The sequence below is a fragment of the Gossypium arboreum genome, chromosome 6, assembly GCF_025698485.1.
Source record: "Gossypium arboreum isolate Shixiya-1 chromosome 6, ASM2569848v2, whole genome shotgun sequence".
Taxonomy (NCBI): Eukaryota; Viridiplantae; Streptophyta; class Magnoliopsida; order Malvales; family Malvaceae; genus Gossypium; species Gossypium arboreum.
The window spans coordinates 112191748-112210293 of NC_069075.1; the positions used below are offsets into that span (position 1 = coordinate 112191748).

Consider the following 18546-nt stretch of genomic DNA (forward strand, 5'->3'; position numbering starts at 1 on the left):
GATACATGTTGTATACTATGTTTGATATGCACGGTGTTTGGAAATGCATGGTTATAACCCGATAACCCATTTAATTTATTATTTGCAAAGGTTGTAATTTTATAAATATGGTCGGCCTGGCGTGCCTTTCTATATTTCTCTTGTACTTCTCTTCTCATCTTACTCCTTCGTATGTAAACCAAGTTTCTATAATTGTAAATTGTATGAGTTGATACAGGCAAGAGGAAAAGAAGCTTGAGAAGCGGCATAAACCCTTAGGATTCCATATGGTTTTCCCATTGGCTTGGATGAACCACCTTAGTTTTATGGGCTATAACCATTGCATTTATTTAAAGGTGATGTAAGTTGCCCACCATACCTAAGAATTTTCATGTTCTGTATGTAAGTCATTTGGGATTCTATTGTAAGAATTAAAATACTATATTCTTCTAAGTAAGTCTGTTGTTTGGGCTGATTCGAAGTTATAAAGTAACTGGTGTTCTGACAATTGCTGGAGTTTGTAAGAGAATCCACCAGGAGTAGAATTTGATGAATATCATTTTGAGGTGTGTATCCAACTACTATCTTCAAAGGGATTATGAAGAAGTATTTAAAATATGGTGTGAAGTCTGAAATTCCTCCATTCGAGTGAAATGTCTATAAGGTGGTTAAGGGTAGAATTGACGTATGATTATCCACCAACCAAGAACCAGAAAAGTATTCGCCAAAGTCTGAAAGGAAGTTTAGAATCTTAAAGTCAAGGATTTCAACAATGACGTTAATGTCGGGATTGCTGGGACGCCCCACGGCACAGCGGAAAAAAATATTCTGGCAATCCATAACCAATGATCCATGTACAAGGAATGAATCGAGTTGAAAATATATCTTCTTTATTGAAAATGTTGAAAGGATACTATTAATTCGATGTCAATTTCAGATGACATAGAGGTTTAATTTATTAATACATGATATGTTTATTGAATTGAAACATGGCAATTATGTTATTTATCTCTATTTTGTTTGTTATTTTTAAAATAGAATAAAAATTTAAAATTTTAATACATTGTTCCAATAATATCAATAATTTATAAATTTAAATATTTAAAATACTTAAATTACACATTTTACTATGCACGTATTTTATAAAATTGATAAAATGTTAACAATTAAAAACATCATATTAATGGATCAAAATTAATTTTACAAAAGTATTAAATATTTAAAATTTTTAAATAATATTATTTCAAAGATATACATTATTTATAAATTTAAAATAATTAGTTTCATTATTAATTAATATTATGTAGGCGAAGATATCAATAACAAATTTTGTTAAAATTAAAACCAAATTTTAAATAAAAATAATTAAAATCAAATCTTAGTTAGTTATATTGTCATCATTACACGATTATTTTCTTAAATTAATGGTTATATATAAATTGTTTACTTTAATCACAAGCATTATATTCACTTATTTAAATGACTAATCTTGCTTTTAATTTTTTATCAAATTAAAATAATAATTTTAAAATAAATAGACAAGAAAAATATTGATTCATTCAATTAGAATAATCAATGGTTGAAAAAGCCCTCAAACTTAAAAAAAAAAATTAAGCCCATTTTTTTTGCACTCAATTAGATACTTAAACTTTTAAAATTTATCAAAATACCTCAAACCTTTTCAGAAAAAGCCATTAAACCCTTACTATTTTAAATAAAAAATTTAAAAATCGTAAAAAATAAAAATTGGAAACTTTATAAAATCATTAAAATTATAAAATGCATAAAAATATCATTTAACTATTAACTTTAACTTTTGATTGTTAAAGTTAACGACACCAATTTTTTCCAGTTGAAGCTAACATGTGTCGCAACACAATGTGACATGGTAAAAATGATAAAATAAAAATCGATAAAATTTATAGAAAAATTATACAATACTTCTTTTGGTAGATAATTTTCATAATTTTTATGAATTTTATATTTCTTTATATTTCTTTATAATTTTGTTACGACTTTATAGAATTTTATATTTTTTTATATTTCTATATATTTACCATTTTTACGATTTTTAAAATTTTAAAATTTTTATTTTTATTAAAATTTAATAATTTTTATTTTATAAATTTGTTGTCATATGTCATGTTGTCATATGTCATGTTGTGGTTATGACACGTGGTGGTTTTAAGTAAAAAAAAAGGGTCAGTTAACTTTAATAGTCAACTATTAAAATTAATAGTCAAATGGCCTTTTTGATTTATTTTGACAAGTACCTAATTGAGTAAAAAAAAACAGAAATTTAATTGCTTTTTTAAAAATATTTGAAGACCTTTTCATACATTTTAAAAGTTCAAGTGACTAATTAAATGCACAAAATAAAAAGTTAAGACATTAATTAATTTTTGAAAAAATTGAGGAGTTTTCACACTTTCAAATCAATAATCAATAGTATGTAAAATTTATAGCTTTTGTGAATGGTAAATCCTTTTAACCCATCCATGTTCTCTTAAATTATTTTAATGTGCTTAACATTTCTAAATCATAATTTAAGTCTTTATTGTTTCCAACCTTTAAAAATCAAGAAATTCATTTATTAAAATTTCAAAAATTAGACTATTATTTTCTATTTGTTCTTAAAAATCACCTTTCAGTCAAAAATTAAATAAATTATTTAAGTAATTATAAATTTTATTTTGTTAAAAATAATTATCAAAGAAAAACAATTTATTAATGTTATGTTCAAGTTCGATTTTATAAATAAATATAATCACAAAAATATATTTTTAATTTTTATGACAATATTAGCAAAAAATTATATATATTACAAGTTTAAGAAAACTAAACAATACGTACGATAAACTCGTGCATCACAAGAAAAAGAACTAGTTTTATATATATAAAAAAATATTTAAAAAACTTATATATCTAAACCTATTTCTAATATTTTTCGAACAACTATTAACATTTATTTTAAAAAACTATTAAGATGAAAAGAATTTTACCTTGATTTTTTGCTTGAGAGTTGAGGATGAAAATGAAAGATCAAAGAGTAGAGTAAAAGAGGAGTGGGAGGTGAGGGCTGGTGAGAGTGAAAGTGAGAGGGAAAGGGTAGTTGAAATTTACTCTCGCTCTTTTTTTTTTTTACCATAATCAATGAAATTTTTACTGCAAAAAGCAGTTGATGGGACGAGCCTAGAAATCAGTTCAGTTATCATCAAATTTAGTAAATTAATCAAAAATATGTTATGATTTCTATCAAATTTCAAATGATTTTTAACTTTGGGTTATTCAAAATTTTGACTTTAAATAGTTTAATAATTAAATAAAAAATTTAAAAGTTTAATCATCAAAGTAAAACATAGGCAATCATTTATTGACAACTTTTGTACTTCACCCTAAAATGTTTTTTTTTTTGTTTTATTTTATTAATAAATAAATAAACCGGTCCGCAACACAGTATCTTAACTGCGTTGGGCTTTTTCGGCATTGCCTCGGCTTCACCAAGTACTTATAACTCACAAGCTGTTTATACAAAGACAAAATCATTTTGTCTCGTCTACTTTTCCGAGAAAATACAAAGTATATATATAAGAAATTTAGACGATCCCAATAAAATCCCAACTAAACCAATTTCAGCTTCCCTTTTTTAATTTTCAATCGCCTTCAAAGGGTTTATTTATTCTTGACTTTTTGTTTTTTGTCAAAAAGCTGAGCTACTGAAATCGATCAAGTTTTTGGTTTTACTGTTTGATCTGCAGGAAAAAGGACTCAGATTTCAAGTAAGTAGCTTTTGATTTACTTTGATTAATTTCTTTCTGGGTTTTAAATGATTTGTATTGTAATAATTCATTTTTTAAAACAATTTTTCTTCCTTTGTGTGGTGCATGATTTTAATGATTCAAGTGGGTTGTTGAAGATATCTCTAGGAACTGAATTTCTTTTAAGGGTATCTGAATGGATAAGAATAATGGAGTTGCTGATTCTAATGATGGTGAGTTATTGCGTGACATTGAGGAAATAAGTAAAGCCCTTTACTTGCAGAAACCTTCATCAACTGCTTTGATTACCACATCCAATGTTAGGTCTAAATCTGCTGGCAAAGCCCATCTTTCAGAATCAAAATCAAAGCAGAATTCAAGAAACCTTTATAATGGTTTGATGCATAAGGAAAATAAATCATCTTCATCATCATTATGGAATTGGAAGAAGCCTTTTAAAGCATTAACTCATATCAGGCATCAAAGGTTTGATATTTGTTTCTTTCTCCATGTGCATTCTATTGATGGCTTGCCCGCCTTCTTAAATGACTTGAGCTTATGTGTGCATTGGAAGATGAAGGATGAAGTATTGTCTACTCGTGCAGTGAGGGTTGTGGATGGAATTGCTGAATTTGAAGAGACATTAATGTGTAAATGTTGTGTGTATGGTAGTAAAAGTGGGCCTCGTAATTTAGCAAAATACGGGGCCAGGCTTTTCGTGATCTGTGCATCCATTGTTGGGGCTTTGGGGAATAATATAGGAGAGCATTGGATTGATCTCACAAGGCTGTTACCACTTACTTTGGAGGATTTAGTTGGGGAGAAGAGGTCAGGTAAATGGACTACCAGCTTTAAACTTTCTGGCAAGGCTAAAAGTGCGACTCTAAATGTCAGCTTCAGTTTCTTGGCAACTGGGGATAATTTAGTTGAATCAAGTGGCAAAACAAATGCATCGAGTTTTTTAACTCTAACAGAGAAGGGGTCAAGTGCAATGGGACACAGTGGGATTCTTAATCCAGACAAGGGGAATGGGATACTTCAATATTTGGGGAACGTTCCGAGTAATGTAAACCACATGTCTTACCTGTCACCTCTATCTGTTGATTTACAGTTTGGTACTGAATTGTTGCCAAGTGTGGGACTGAAACTGTCCAAATCATTAGGTTTTTTATATCAGAAACTTAATGAAGGGAACTTGCACAGGGTGTCAAGCTTAGATAAATTGTCTGAGCATGTGGAGCCACCCAAACATTATTCCGATTTTGATAAAGTTATAGATGAGTATGAAAACATTGAGTTTTCTGTTATTGAACGGGGTGTAGAAATGTGTCATAATGATCCATCTAAACTTGAACAAAGTGCTATTCAGACTATTATCAATGTGGAAGAGATCCTTAAAGGATGTGACACTGACATTGATGAGGAAGCAGAACAGCTTTTCGATGTCTACTGCTCCAGTGTTTGTACGGAGGAGGTTGGGGTATATGAATGCAGACAGGAAAAGAGTGCTATACATTCAAAACCAATGACTTTGGGGGGGCTGGAGTCAGATTTTGATGACATATTGATTACAGAATCTTCATCTGCTTTGGATGAGTTCATCGAGCATGAAAAGTATATGGAGGTTAAATCACATTACACACCTAGCAATTCAATAAAGAAATCACTGAGTCTCGATGAAATTGCCGACTCTGTGGTTAGTGATTTCTTAAAGATGCTGGAAATTGAACACGGTCCATTTAGCTTGAATTCTGACAATGCTGTTGAGTCTCCTAGAGAACGTCTGTTGAGAGAATTTGAGAATGAAGCCTTAGATTCCGGTGACTTCATCTTAAATTTTGGAGCTGGGGGAGAAGAGGAGGAAGTTGGATCCACCACTCCTGGTCCTTGTCACGGGGTTAATTATGATGATTTTGCTTTCTCTTCAGTTATTCTGCCCAGGAAGGAGCAGGAGGAAAGTCGGTCACTGGCAAACAGAAGGTCGATCAAAATGCTTGAATACTTGGAGACTGAAGCCTTGATGTGTGAGTGGGGCTTAGATGAGAAGGCATTTCAAAGTTCTCCGTGTGTTCAGACTGATGGATTTGGAAGTCCAATAGAGTTTTCATCAGAAAAAAGTGAATTACCTCCACTGGGAGAAGGCTTTGGACATTTCGTTCCAACAAAGGATGGAGGTGTCCTGCGGTCCATGAATCCTTTACATTTTATAAATTGTAAAAATGTTGGGTGCCCGGCCATCCAAGTATCTAGAGCTGCTGTGTTTCCTGCAAGATTGGGTACTGATGTTAAGGAGATATTACAAAACTTGGCTTCACTCGGAATTGAGAATCTTTCCTTGCATGTAAACAAATTAATGCCTTTGGAGGATATTACTGGGAAAACATTGCAACAAGTTGCACTGGAAGCTGCATCCAGAGCTATAATGCTAGAGAGGTATGCATTAATCTCGCCATCAGTTTCTCAATTTCTTTCTCTTTCACTTTCATCTTTTATCCTGTTTTATTAACACAAAATATTATTTGACAGGTGGGATGAGTTGCAGCAAGTATTACTATGTGAGCGTGATTCATTTGATCAGAGAAATGAAGGATTTCAATTTTGCTGGAGTTGCGATAATCTGAGCTCAGGTCTCACATGTGGTCAGATTGACCCAGGTTGTGTATCTATGGAAAACCTTGTTCCATCGGTCATGAGTAGGATTGAAGTCCTTGCGTTAGAGGGTTTGAGAATTCAATGTGGCATGTCAGACGAGGATGCACCATCAAGCATCAGTCCTTTTTCCTCGAGCAACATGCCATTTATTATAGGCAAGGATTCAAATTTCAGTAAGTTACTAAGTTTTGAGGGAGCTGCAAGTTCACATTCCCTGGACCTGGATTTTGAATATGATTTTGATTATGTTAATAGATTAATGAGCCTTTCCATAACATTGGATGAGTGGTTACGGCTGGACGCTGGCATTATAGACCACGGAGACCATATTAGTGATCATAAGGTCCAGATCCTTGAGGCTCATCAAGCCAAGTGCCTTGATTCAGTTAGTGGAAAATTGATAAAACGTGTTAACTTAGGTAAAGCATCTGGTAGACAGCATGGGCTGTTGGGGAACAACTTTACGCTTGCTGTCATGGTGTTGCTTAGAGATCCCTTTCGAAACTATGAACCAATTGGCACTTCGATGATTGCTTTAATTCAAGTAGCGCGAGCTTCTCTTGCTATAGAGCCAGAAAGAGATGAGCAAGAGAGCCCTGAATCCGAAGTTGCAGAAGAAAAAGATGGTGCTCCATTTTTCTTAATCACTGAAGTCCATCTTGCAGGGTTAAATACTGAGCCTCATAAGCAGCATCTTTGGGGTAGCAAAGCACAGCAACAGTCCGGGACACGCTGGTTGCTTGCTAGTGGCATAGCTAACTCCACTAAGAAAACATTTTCGAAGTCAAAAGCGATGGTAAGATACTACCCATCAATGATGAGAAAGATGCAGCCTGGGAATGTGCTATGGAGTCTAACCTCAAATGTTCATGAAACTGGAACAAATTGGAATGACTTGGCAGATTTTGGTCCACATTCTCGAAACCCTAATGTCACCCTCCCAAATTAAGTCGTCATATTTGTTGTAGAATGCTGTTTTTGAGTTGTTACTATGAATATGAATATACCCGTGTGTAGAGTTCAGTGAGTTTAAGCATTTTTTATTTTAGTTCCTATAGGTAACAGCCAGCTTTTCTGCAACTATAGTTGTCTAGATTGTATAGTCCAATAAGAATCAATTTTACTGTTGAATACCCATTTCAAATGTAACCAAGTCATATCCATTTGATAAATGAAGCATATAGCTAAAGTTTTCTGCCTGATCTGTGCCTTCTATTCTCTTGCAATGGTTTCTTCATGCTGCTATCACATGGCTTACCAAAAGTCTACAAATTTTATTGATGATTTCGGTTGCAGTTGGCAATATCATATCGAATGTTCGAAGAACCGATCCTAACAACCTCCACCGGTCCTAAGTTAAAAACAGACCCTGACTTTGTGTTGTCAAAACTAAAGCTTAGGGTTCTACCAAAGCTTAACAAGCGATAACAAGATAAAGTTGGCCAAACCCCATGTAGTCTGGTTCTTGGATTTTCTTACAGATACCGACATGGATAAAATGGAGTGAGGCTTTTTTTATATTCTACACAGGCGATGTGATCGTTGCAGATCGAAGTTGGCCTTCTGCAGGAGTTGGCTGCGAGATTGTAACGGTAAAAGAACTCGAACGTCCTGAGAAATTAACCACCGATTCAAGAAACGCTTCGGTGATTATGGATCCCCTCGTAAGTTGTAATTACATAACTCGGATCCTCTTTATCTCTTTCGACTCTTTTCTTCACGGGGCATCCGTCAATAGAGCATCTGTAGTAATTCCTATCAATCAAACAATAATAAATGAAACTGGTTTTTGAAAGACTAATCAAAATATATCTGCTCTTAGCTTAGTAGCAGATGATGATTCCAGGCTGAAATGCTCAAATTGTATAAAGATTAAAAACCGTACAAGCATTTGATAAAAAATACCTTGGATTTGGACTATTCTTCACCCATTTCTTCCCATATTTCCTCCATCTGTATCCATCATCCAGTATCTCAACCTCAGACTTGGTCTTGAATGCAAATCTTTCTCTGACGTCCCTCCTTTCCCTCGCAGTTTCATTTTCTGCCATTAACACAAACAAAGTGATTATCCTCACTCAATCAACCACATACTAATGTAGGAACTTCTACAAGTTAAAAACAGTAAATTTCATTACCAGGTACTTGAAGGAGGCCGCTAGTCCTAGCAGAGTCATTATTAACTTCATCGGCTTGATTAAAAGGAAACTGAATTGGCCCTGTGATGATTGTTTCAGGATAATCCTCCAGCCAACCATCAAGAGTCCAGTCCTCGGGGAACTCAAAATTGGATTGGTCGGCACGGTCACTTTCCGGCGAGTCGGGCGGATTAAAATTGCTGCTAGACATTTAGATATTGAAACTAAAAAGACCACCCTCTACCGTATGGATGATGGCAACGTACATATATATTATATTCAGGTTAACTATCAGCAAGGTGGTTTCTCCATCACCTTCCTGTGGAATTGCAGGAAGCTTCACTGCTTCAATGCTTGATGTTAAAGATGTTTGGGTCCCAGGTGTTTTCCATTAAGAAGCTAAAAGGAAGTGGGGCTTCCCCCATTGATGACTTGAGAAGACGAAGACTTCATTGCTTTGTTTTGTGTGAAAATTTAGCTTTTCTTTTCTTTATTTTCACCAGTCTCGTGCTTAGACCAACCCTTTCACAACGTTGTGGCTGAAGACAAGTCAAAAGTGATTAAGACCCCAACTATCATAAAACATTATCATGGTCTTTTATACATATATATATATATATATATATATGAACCCATTGGAAGGAAAACTATGCATTGCTATAATCAGAACCTAAAAGGTAAGACCCATTTTTTCTTGCCATTCATACAGTGCATGCAACACAGGACAAAATCCAAGGCTTAATGTTGGGTTAATTATCACTAAGCCATGAATGAAGACAAATCCATCTTCATCATTAAGGCACACTATGGGTTCATGTCAATACTCCAGTTCTTTATCCAATTAAAGAAGAATCCTTGACCAACCCAGAACTTTACATGAAACTTCATTTGTCACTGTAGAACTTTTCTAATTTTCCATCCTTTAAATTATCTGATTGGCTTACTATTTTATTATTTCAGTTTAATTTTTGTCCTACTAAGGCAATTCTTAATTTTTTTTTATAGTATAGTCAACCATATAACTATATCTATAGATATATGTTTGGCATATATTTTGCCTTGTGTCAAATCATTCTACATCCCATAAATAATCCATCCTTTTTTTTCAACTACATACCTGGTTCCTGGAAGCCAGACTGCGGAATTTAAACAGAGTAAACGACGGTGAAATGGAGATTAAATAAAATAAAATCATCTGTATATATCATCTTTCATGATATTTATAAGCTGGTATAACTTTGGATATTATATAACAAACAATACTATTTTCATTACACCTTTCACTTCGGGTCAAAAATTTTTATTTAATTTATGTATGCCATTTGTATTGCCTAGTGTCAAATCATTGTACCTAGTTCCTGGAAGCCAGACTGTGGAATTTGAATAGAAATTTGAGGGTGAAATGGAAATTCAATTAAAAGTACAAAATCGTTTATATTGGTAAAAGTACCTCTATTATACTTCAAATTATATTTTGAGGAGTAAAATAATTCCTCCAATAAAATTATGCCATTAAATACTTATTTTAATGTTTTATATATACAATATAATAACATATGTAGCTCTCGTTCTTTCAATACCTATAGATATACCTTAAAAGGTACATTAGCAAGATATATATTCGGTATAAAATGTATGGATAATTTCATTTATGATGGAATTTAAATTTCATATCATGTAGTGGACATTATCAGGTAAGATCGTAAGAGCCTAAACAATTGCATCACATCAATTTATGCTATGAAATCATAGAAACTTCAATGGACATTGTTTCCCGCAGTTTTCAGGTAGAAATCGGGATGCCATGTTATAGTATTCACAATACACATATGTTTAATATGTCATTAGATAAGTGGTTAGTCAGTTAGAATTTGTTAGGCTAATGGTGTTGCGGAGCGTAAACACTGACATGTTGTTGAGACTGGTCTCACTCTTCTGGCTCAAGCTAATCTACCAATGGACTACTGGGGTTATGCTTTTGATAGTGCTGCTCATCTCATTAATCGATTGCCCACATCGGTTTTAGAAGGGAAGACCCCGTTTCAGTGTTTATTTAATCGCGCTCCAACATATGATCATCTTCGGGTGTTTGGTTGTTGTTGTTTTCCATACCTACGACCATTTGGTAACCACAAGCTCGAGTTTCGGTCTCAACCGTCTACGTTCCTGGGGTATAGTCCGCATCATAAAGGTTATTTCTGTCTCACGCCAGATGGAAAGGTGATTGTTTCTCGTCATGTCGTGTTTGATGAAAATAGATTTCTGTCTTCACTATCTACTACTTCCAATGACCAGTTACCTCTGAATACCACTACGTATGTACCAGTTGTTCGATCGTGTATTTCTAACAAGATTCGTCCAGACTCTATTGTTGAGACTTCTGTGGATAGTTCTAATAGTGATAGCATTCAGTCTAATTTTCCTGCTACGGGTAGTGTTTCTCCGCAGAGTTCCACTTCCAGATCTGCTGATAGAGAAGAGGTTCCTTCTACTATAGTTTCTCCTACTGCTCCTCCTGATGTTTCTCCTGTCTCTGTTATTAACACGCATGCAATGGTGACAAGATCTAAAGCTGGGATATTTAAACCTCGAGCCTTATGTGCCGACAAAGTTGAGGTTGAGCCATGTATTGTTGAGGAGGCCCTTAGCCATCCAGATTGGCAACTAGCCGTTCAAGCTGAGTTTGATGCCTTACTAGCTAACTCGACCTAGGAGTTGCGTCCTCTCCCGTCTGTCCGGAAAGCAATCGGTTGTAAGTGGTTGTTTAAGATCAAGAAGAATCCTGATGGGACGATTAGTCGTCGGAAGGCACGATTGGTTGCCAAGGGGTGCTCACAGGTACCTGGTTGCGATTTTAAGGAGACATTCAGCCCGGTAGTCAAACCTGCTACCATTCGACTCATCCTGTCTGTTGCCGTGACCAAGGGATGGCATCTTCGGCAGGTCGATGTCAATAATGCCTTCCTAAATGGCGATTTAACTGATGATGTGTTTATGCAACAACCTTCTAGCTATGAGCAGTTTGGTCCAAATGGTGAACGGTTAGTTTGTCGGTTGACTAAAGCTTTGTATGGCTTACGGCAGGCTCCTCGGGCTTGGTTTGACAAATTAAAACAGTTTCTCGTTTTTACTGGGTTTACGGTATCAAAGTCCGATGCTTCATTGTTTGTTCGGTTGTCTTCTGATCATACTATCTACGTTCTTGTTTATGTGGATGATATTGTTATCACTGGAAGTTCAGTTGATGAAATTAATTGTTTTGTTCATATGCTCCACAACCAATTTGCTCTAAAAGATATGGGTAAGCTTCATTATTTTTTGGGCATTAAAGTTAGTCAGTCTTCCTCAGGTAGTATTCACCTTTGCCAGCGAAAATACATCCGTGAACTCCTTGCTCGTAGTTCTATGACTAATGCCAGAAGTGTTCATACACCGATGATAACCTCTTCTCTGCTATCTAAAGATGAGGGTGAACCTCTTGTTGATCCAACTGAATATCGTAGTATTGCTGGAGCTCTTCAGTATATTGTTTTGACACGACCAGATATTGCTTATGTGGTTAATCAGGTGTGTCAGTTTATGCATGCTCCCACTACATTACACATGGTAGCATTGAAACGTATTTTGCGGTACTTGTCTGGTACACTGTCTTATGGTTTGGTCTTTCGAAAGTCTGATCGACTGTCTTTGGTTGGCTATGCCGGTGCAAATTGGGGACTTGATTTTGATGATCGTCGGTCTACTACAGATATTTTGTGTACTATGGTGACAATCCTATTTCTTAGTGCTCTAAGAAACAACAAGTTGTTTCTCGCTCTACGGTCGAGGCTGAATATCAGAGTTTAGCTGCAGCTGCTAGTGATGTTTCGTGGCTGGTTTCCTTGTTGACAGAGTTAAACCTTAGTTCGGTTGATCTTCCGACAGTGTGGTGTGATAATTCTAGTGCTGTTGCTGTTGCAGCTAACCCGGTCTTGCACTCTAAGTTCAAACATGTTGAACTTGATTTATTTTTTGTTCGGGAAAAGGTTACTCGTGGTGAGTTGGTTGTTAGTGAAGTTCCTGCATGTGACCAAGTGGCGGATGTTCTTACTAAACCATTGTCCGCTTCAATGTTCACTCAATTTTGTCGTCGTCTTCGGGTCGTTCTACTCGAGGAAGTTAGGTGAATGTTATAGTATTCACAATACACATATGTTTAATATGTCATTAGATAAGTGGTTAGTCAGTTAAAATTTGTTAGGCTATTCTATTAACAGCAGTTTAGGCTTCTATTTCCTATATAAACATGTATTCTAGCCAATGAAAGAGCAGAGTTAAGTTTGTTACTTTGAGAATACTACTTCGTTTCCTTCTAAAGAATTGTTTCTAAAGAGTACCTTGATTCTTCAGTATTCTTTCATGCCATTCATTTTTTTTGTTTTATTACTTTAACCATAGAAAGATTTAATTCATTACGGTTAGAATAAAATAATTTATCTGTTGGATATTTTGAAATTTTAATGCATATTATTTTATTGATAAAATTTAAGCTTTGAATAATAAATTATGGATCTTAAAATTGTTGACTGATAAATGATAAATTACTACTCAAATTAAACAATAGTTTTGTCTCTTGATGAACAGTTGTATCTCTTGGTGTTTAATATTGCATCTTTTCATTCATTGTGTCTGTTCACTTATATCTATTAACTTTTCAACAAAACTCTTCATGAATCGGTCTAAATCTCTTCATTCATTTCCTTTCATCTGTATAAAGCCAACTTAGAGACTTCCAAAACACATCATCAAAAACCATCAATATCAAAAATTCCTTCTAAATTCATTCCTTCTGGTGATAGAAAAAGGCAAGATTGTATTCGATTGATCACTGTTATTATGTTACTACTATGATTGTTTGTTGTTATATCCTGGGAGACAGACGTCCAACGTTATTCAAAGCATCGAGGAGATGTCGAATATGTCTTAAGGAAACTGTTTATATAAGCCTCAACAAAATTCTTCTTCTAATTTTCAACTTTGTCTGATTACAAGTATTCTGTTATGTTACTACTACTGCATTGTATTGCATTATTATTGTTACTGACATATTAATACTATATATGATATTATATTTTCTTACATTTGTTATAGAAAAAACCCAAATTAGATTGATTACTAATGTCTCAATTTTTGGAGTAATTCAAGGATCAAATTGAATAAATGTGTAATGGTCGAGGGATAAATTTGTTATTATTTATTTTATATATAAATCACCGAATAAGCATTTAATGGCAAAATTTTAACGAATAGATTATTTTACTCATTCATCTAATGAACATGGACCAATTTATTATTTTTAATAGAGAAATCAAAATGCAATCTAAAATATAATATAACTATTGTTATTCTACTTCTACCTCTTTAATTATATTTATATTACTCAAGATAATTTTGAATATTATAAAAAGGATGATAATAAACAAAAAATTAATTAAATGTGATAATAGTGTAAATTATGTTGAAAACTCAGTCGATGTTAAGAGAAGTGCAACTAACAGTGTTAATTAGAGGTGACAATGCGACAAGAATATAGAACAACACAACTAAATTATTTATGCAGTTCAATTTCTCTATATTTACAAAACCTAGTTCAATGAGATAATTCACTATTTTTCAACGTTGTACAATAAATATTTTAGGTTCTAACACATCCCGGTTTGTACTTAAATATCTAAATCACTCATCTTCAAGTTTTTCCCTTGAAAATTTAATCGGTAAGCCAAGTAACACATTTGTTTAGTCTAACAATGCACTCATTAAAATAAGTTTCTCAATGAACAAATAATTTCTAGCATTCTCGATACAAAACCTATACAAGTCTCCTCAAACTATACAAGTGTTCGAGACTTGCTAACCTACAGATAAATTAAAATCAATTTTTCTAAAAGAACATGCATCTAAAATAACATACACAATATATTAATAAAGTCCAATATAATGTAGGAATGTTGGAGATAAGCATTCAATGCAATCCTGATCCAATCTCCTTATTTTATGGGATCCGATTTGATCTAATATTTAAGGTATGTTGCATCAAACAGATTGTTCTTCATAAATAGGCTATCATACTTCTACAATATCAACAAGAATCTCAACCCAATGATTTTGTTTCAAAATATTACCAACAACTAATATAGTAAGTTATGTTGGTTGTGTAACATCCCAAAATAGGGCTTAAACGGAGCAGTCCATGAATCCGAGATAGAAAAGTTTATTCTGATTAATTTTTATAATTTACTGAGTGATTAGATGCATGTGTTAGAGTATCGATAGAAAATTTTATAGATAGCATGCTTAATTTGCCTACTAGGCCTTAATTGCAAAAGTTGATAAATATGAGTTTTAGATGCTAAAGGATTAAATTGAAGAGTATAATTGAAGTAGAGGTCCTTAAATGGTAATTAGACCATTAGGTTTTCATGGACAAAAATAGACATACATAGATAAAAATAACTAAAGTTTTAATGAAGGGTATTTTAGTCATTTGGTAATTAAAAGATTAAAAAAGGGAAAAAGATCGCAAAATGTGCCCATCTTCTTCATTAGGTCGAAATTTCAAGGGTTCTCCATAGCTAAGGTTTTGTCAAGCTTCCAAGCTTCCTAATCAAGATGAAAAAAATTCGGGGTTAGATCGAGGAAAGAAAAAGGTTACGGACTGATCAAAATATTTGATCGTATTTTGTATCGATGTAAGTTTGCGGTAAATAAATGCAATGTTTTATTATTTATAATTAATGATTTTATTTTTCAGCATCTATATATTTATTTTTGTAAATTTATTCCTTGATGATTCAAACAAGAATTGACGGAGAAATGATACTTAAAAGTCTTGGTTGAACCTTAGGAATGTCTAGGATACAAATGTCATGACATTAGGGTTTAAGGATGCCAAGTAAGACCATGCCAAGGCATCGCATTGGTAAGTTCTACAAGGCAAGGAAATCATGTAAGACCATGTCAAGACATGGCATTGATAAACTACTATAAGGCAAAGATCCCATGTAAAACCATGCCAAGGCATGGCAATGGTGAGTTCATAAGGAAAGGATACCACATAAGACCATGTCAAGACATGGCAATGGTAAGTTTAAAAAGGAAAGGTACCCGTGTATCTTTAGTATTCCAAATGGTTCAACGGAAAATTCAAAGAGTATGCCAAAGGAAAGGTAAGATAAGTCCATGTTCGAAAGGTTTAGGTTATCTTAATAATTCATTTAGAATGTTGTTATTTATTTACATGCAAACTTACTAAGCTTTATGCTTATTCCTTTTTTTCTCATTTTTTTATAGTATCGCAAAGCCAATTCGAAAAATTGTAAGGACGTCGGAGATCGCCTCACACTATCAACGAGTTATCTCGGTATTTTGTGACTAGAAATACTTTAAGTTGTGACATGTATAGGTACTTGGCTATTGTGTATGTATGTCTTTATGATATGATTAAAGAATGACATGTGAATATTTGGTAATGATTAGCTTATGATATAGCTAAATAAGAGCATGTTTTGGTATTATGTATGCCTAAATGAGGTTTGATGCAAAGAAATTATGAAAGAGTAAGAGTTGGCCATGGAACAGTTAGGAAACAACAGTAGTGATGTGGTTTTGAAAATTCACTAAAAATTGTAAAAATGGAATTAAATGGTGAATAAGATATTGAATTAAAGCTTATTGAGTTTATTTTCATTGGAAAGAAACAGAGCAGGCAAAAGTAGTCTATATTCTGAGATATTTAAATTTCCGTAAGACTAGTTTAGAGTGACTTCGGGATCCCCTATTCCAAATTTGGAAAATCACTAGAAATTATAAAAAAAAAAAGAATAAGTCATAGCTTATATTTCTAGATTTCTTAGTAAGTCTATTTTTATTAGAAATAAACATAAATGTTATTCGATTTCTGTATAATGAGATAATCGATTTTTAGTGAAGAGAGGTCAGGTCCGCTGAACTACAAAATAGGGGAACCTTTAATGAATAAACTCTACTAATTGGCCAAACCAAAAATCCTGGAAAATTATGGTAAGAAGATATATGAGTCTAGTTTTAGGAAAAATTTATAGATTTAAATTTCGAGTTTTGTAACTCGAGTTATAATTAATTTAGTAACTATTACACAGATGGACAGTTTTATTATGAATAGTGAAATAAATTGTTTTGATTTGTGTAAGTAATCGGAAAATTTTTAATGTTCCTGGTTTGGTTCTGAACCGTTCCAATTGCACATTTTAGGGCCTCGAGGGCACTTTTTAAGGATTTATTGGATGAATGAGAGCAAATTAATTTTTTTTTAAAAGTAAATTTTTTTATGCGCCGAATAGGTAAGATAAGTCTGGCAACGCCTCGTGCTTGACTCCAGCGATAGTCTAGGGTAAGAGGTGTTACATTTATTGGTATCAGAGTAAGGGTTTAGTCAGTTTTCAGAATATTCAGTATGAGTAAGAGTCTAGCTATACATGTCATACTTATATTTTGATAGTGCGACAACTCCTGACGATTTGAAAATGTTTTTCTTTTATAGTTATGGATCCCATACGAGTTGGTGCAGATGATGTAGAAAGTAACGCGCCCACTTCGGCAGAAGGGACGGTGCCACCAGATAGTAGTGAAAGACTCATTACAGTTAGTCAGGAAGGAGGGGCTCGAGAAGCCTTCTTTCAAGCTATGAATGAATGGTTTACCGAGTTCGTTTGTACGAATTCGACAGTTAGACCTCCACCTCCTCATGATCCTCAAACTACCCATGTAGCCTCCCTAGTCATAGATACAGTCAGAAGAGAGAAGCCACCAGTTGATAAAATTAGAAAACAAGGGGCCGAAGAGTTTCGTGCTACTAAAGATGACGGTGCAGAGAAAGCTGAATTTTGGCTGAGAATACTATCAGGGTCTTTGATGAGTTATCCTGCACACCTGAAGAGTGCATGAAGTGTGTTGTATCACTTTTACGAGACTCAGCCTACCATTGGTGGAAGACACTTATGTCAGTAGTACCGAAAAAGAGGGTTACTTGGGATTTCTTTTAGGAGGAGTTCCGTAAGAAATACATTAGTCAGATGTTCATCGGCCAGAAAAGAAAAGAATTCCTTGAACTAAAGCAGGGTAAGATGACAGTGACTGAATATGAACGTGAATTTGTCAGACTCAGTAATTATGCTCGAGAGTGTGTGTGTACTGAAGCTATTATGTGCAAGAGATTTGAAGATGGACTCAATGATGATATTCGACTGTCAGTCAGTGTTTTAGAAATAAAAAAGTTCGTCATTTTAGTTGATAGAGCTTGTAAGGCAAAGGAGTTGCTGAAAGGAAAGGGTAAAGCTGAAATTGAGATGCAAGACACGAAGAAAAGATAGATGAGCAAGTCGTTTCAACCTACATCCAAGAGGCCTAGAGAGTTCTCAACGAGATCTAATTTTTCAGCAGGGTATTCTAGTCAAAACAGAGGTAGAAGATTTATGGGTCAGAAAGTTCACACCACTTCAATTGCGAGTGTTGGCAGTATTTAGCCTGATAGACCCTAGTTTCCTCAATGTGGTCAATGTCATCCAGGTCAATGTCGAGCAACTGAGACTGGTTGTTTCCGATGTGGTGCATTGGATAATTTCATTCGGAAGTGTCTTGAGATGGTTAAAAGAGAAGTAATACCAAATGTAAAATCAGGCAATGCCTCCGTTAGAGGCAGACTTCAGAGAAGTTCGAGAATAGGGGCAGGTAGAGGTGCATCTAGAGATTCAACAGTGGGACTTGATGTTAGAGCACCTGCAAGGACCTATGCTATCCGTGCTCGTGAAGAGGTATCCTCCCCCAATGTAATTACGAGTACATTTTCTCTTCATGATGTTAATGTTATTACTTTGATTGATCCGGGTTCGACCCATTCCTATGTTTACATGAAATTGATGCCTAGTATGAAAATGTCCATAGAGTCTACGAGATTTGTGATTAAAGTATCGAATCCATTGGGTCAGTATATATTAGTAGACAAA

The 18546-nt window shown here is 34.1% G+C and overlaps 2 protein-coding genes across 2 annotated transcripts; one reads left to right on the forward strand and one right to left on the reverse strand.

Moving 5' to 3' along the window:
* Positions 1–3448: 3448 nt before the first annotated feature.
* On the forward strand, positions 3449–7591 carry LOC108476533 (protein PLASTID MOVEMENT IMPAIRED 1-RELATED 2-like). Its single transcript, XM_017778760.2, has 3 exons — positions 3449–3758; positions 3883–6170; positions 6264–7591. Exons 2-3 carry the CDS (start codon positions 3934–3936, stop codon positions 7336–7338), a joined length of 3312 nt encoding a protein of 1103 aa, XP_017634249.1. The 5' UTR covers positions 3449–3758; positions 3883–3933; the 3' UTR covers positions 7339–7591.
* A 52-nt stretch (positions 7592–7643) lies between these two features.
* LOC108478955 (probable WRKY transcription factor 50) lies at positions 7644–8960 on the reverse strand. Its single transcript, XM_017781407.2, has 3 exons — positions 8528–8960; positions 8295–8433; positions 7644–8144 (listed from the first exon to the last, which is right to left on the reverse strand). The coding sequence occupies exons 1-3, from the start codon at positions 8736–8738 to the stop codon at positions 8021–8023; spliced, it is 474 nt and encodes a 157-aa protein (XP_017636896.1). The 5' UTR covers positions 8739–8960; the 3' UTR covers positions 7644–8020.
* Between the last annotated feature and the right edge of the window lie 9586 nt (positions 8961–18546).

Excerpts from the sequence above, each read along its gene's own strand:
- LOC108476533 (XM_017778760.2), top strand. The coding sequence starts at position 3,934 with ATGGATAAGAATAATGGAGTTGCTGATTCTAATGATGGTGAGTTATTG. Across the intron at positions 6,171-6,263 it reads AGAGCTATAATGCTAGAGAG|GTGGGATGAGTTGCAGCAAG; the intron begins GTATGCATTAAT and ends ATTATTTGACAG.
- LOC108478955 (XM_017781407.2), bottom strand. The coding sequence starts at position 8,738 with ATGTCTAGCAGCAATTTTAATCCGCCCGACTCGCCGGAAAGTGACCGT. Across the intron at positions 8,434-8,527 it reads CGGCCTCCTTCAAGTACCTG|AAAATGAAACTGCGAGGGAA; the intron begins GTAATGAAATTT and ends TGTTAATGGCAG. Across the intron at positions 8,145-8,294 it reads AAGAATAGTCCAAATCCAAG|GAATTACTACAGATGCTCTA; the intron begins GTATTTTTTATC and ends TTTGATTGATAG.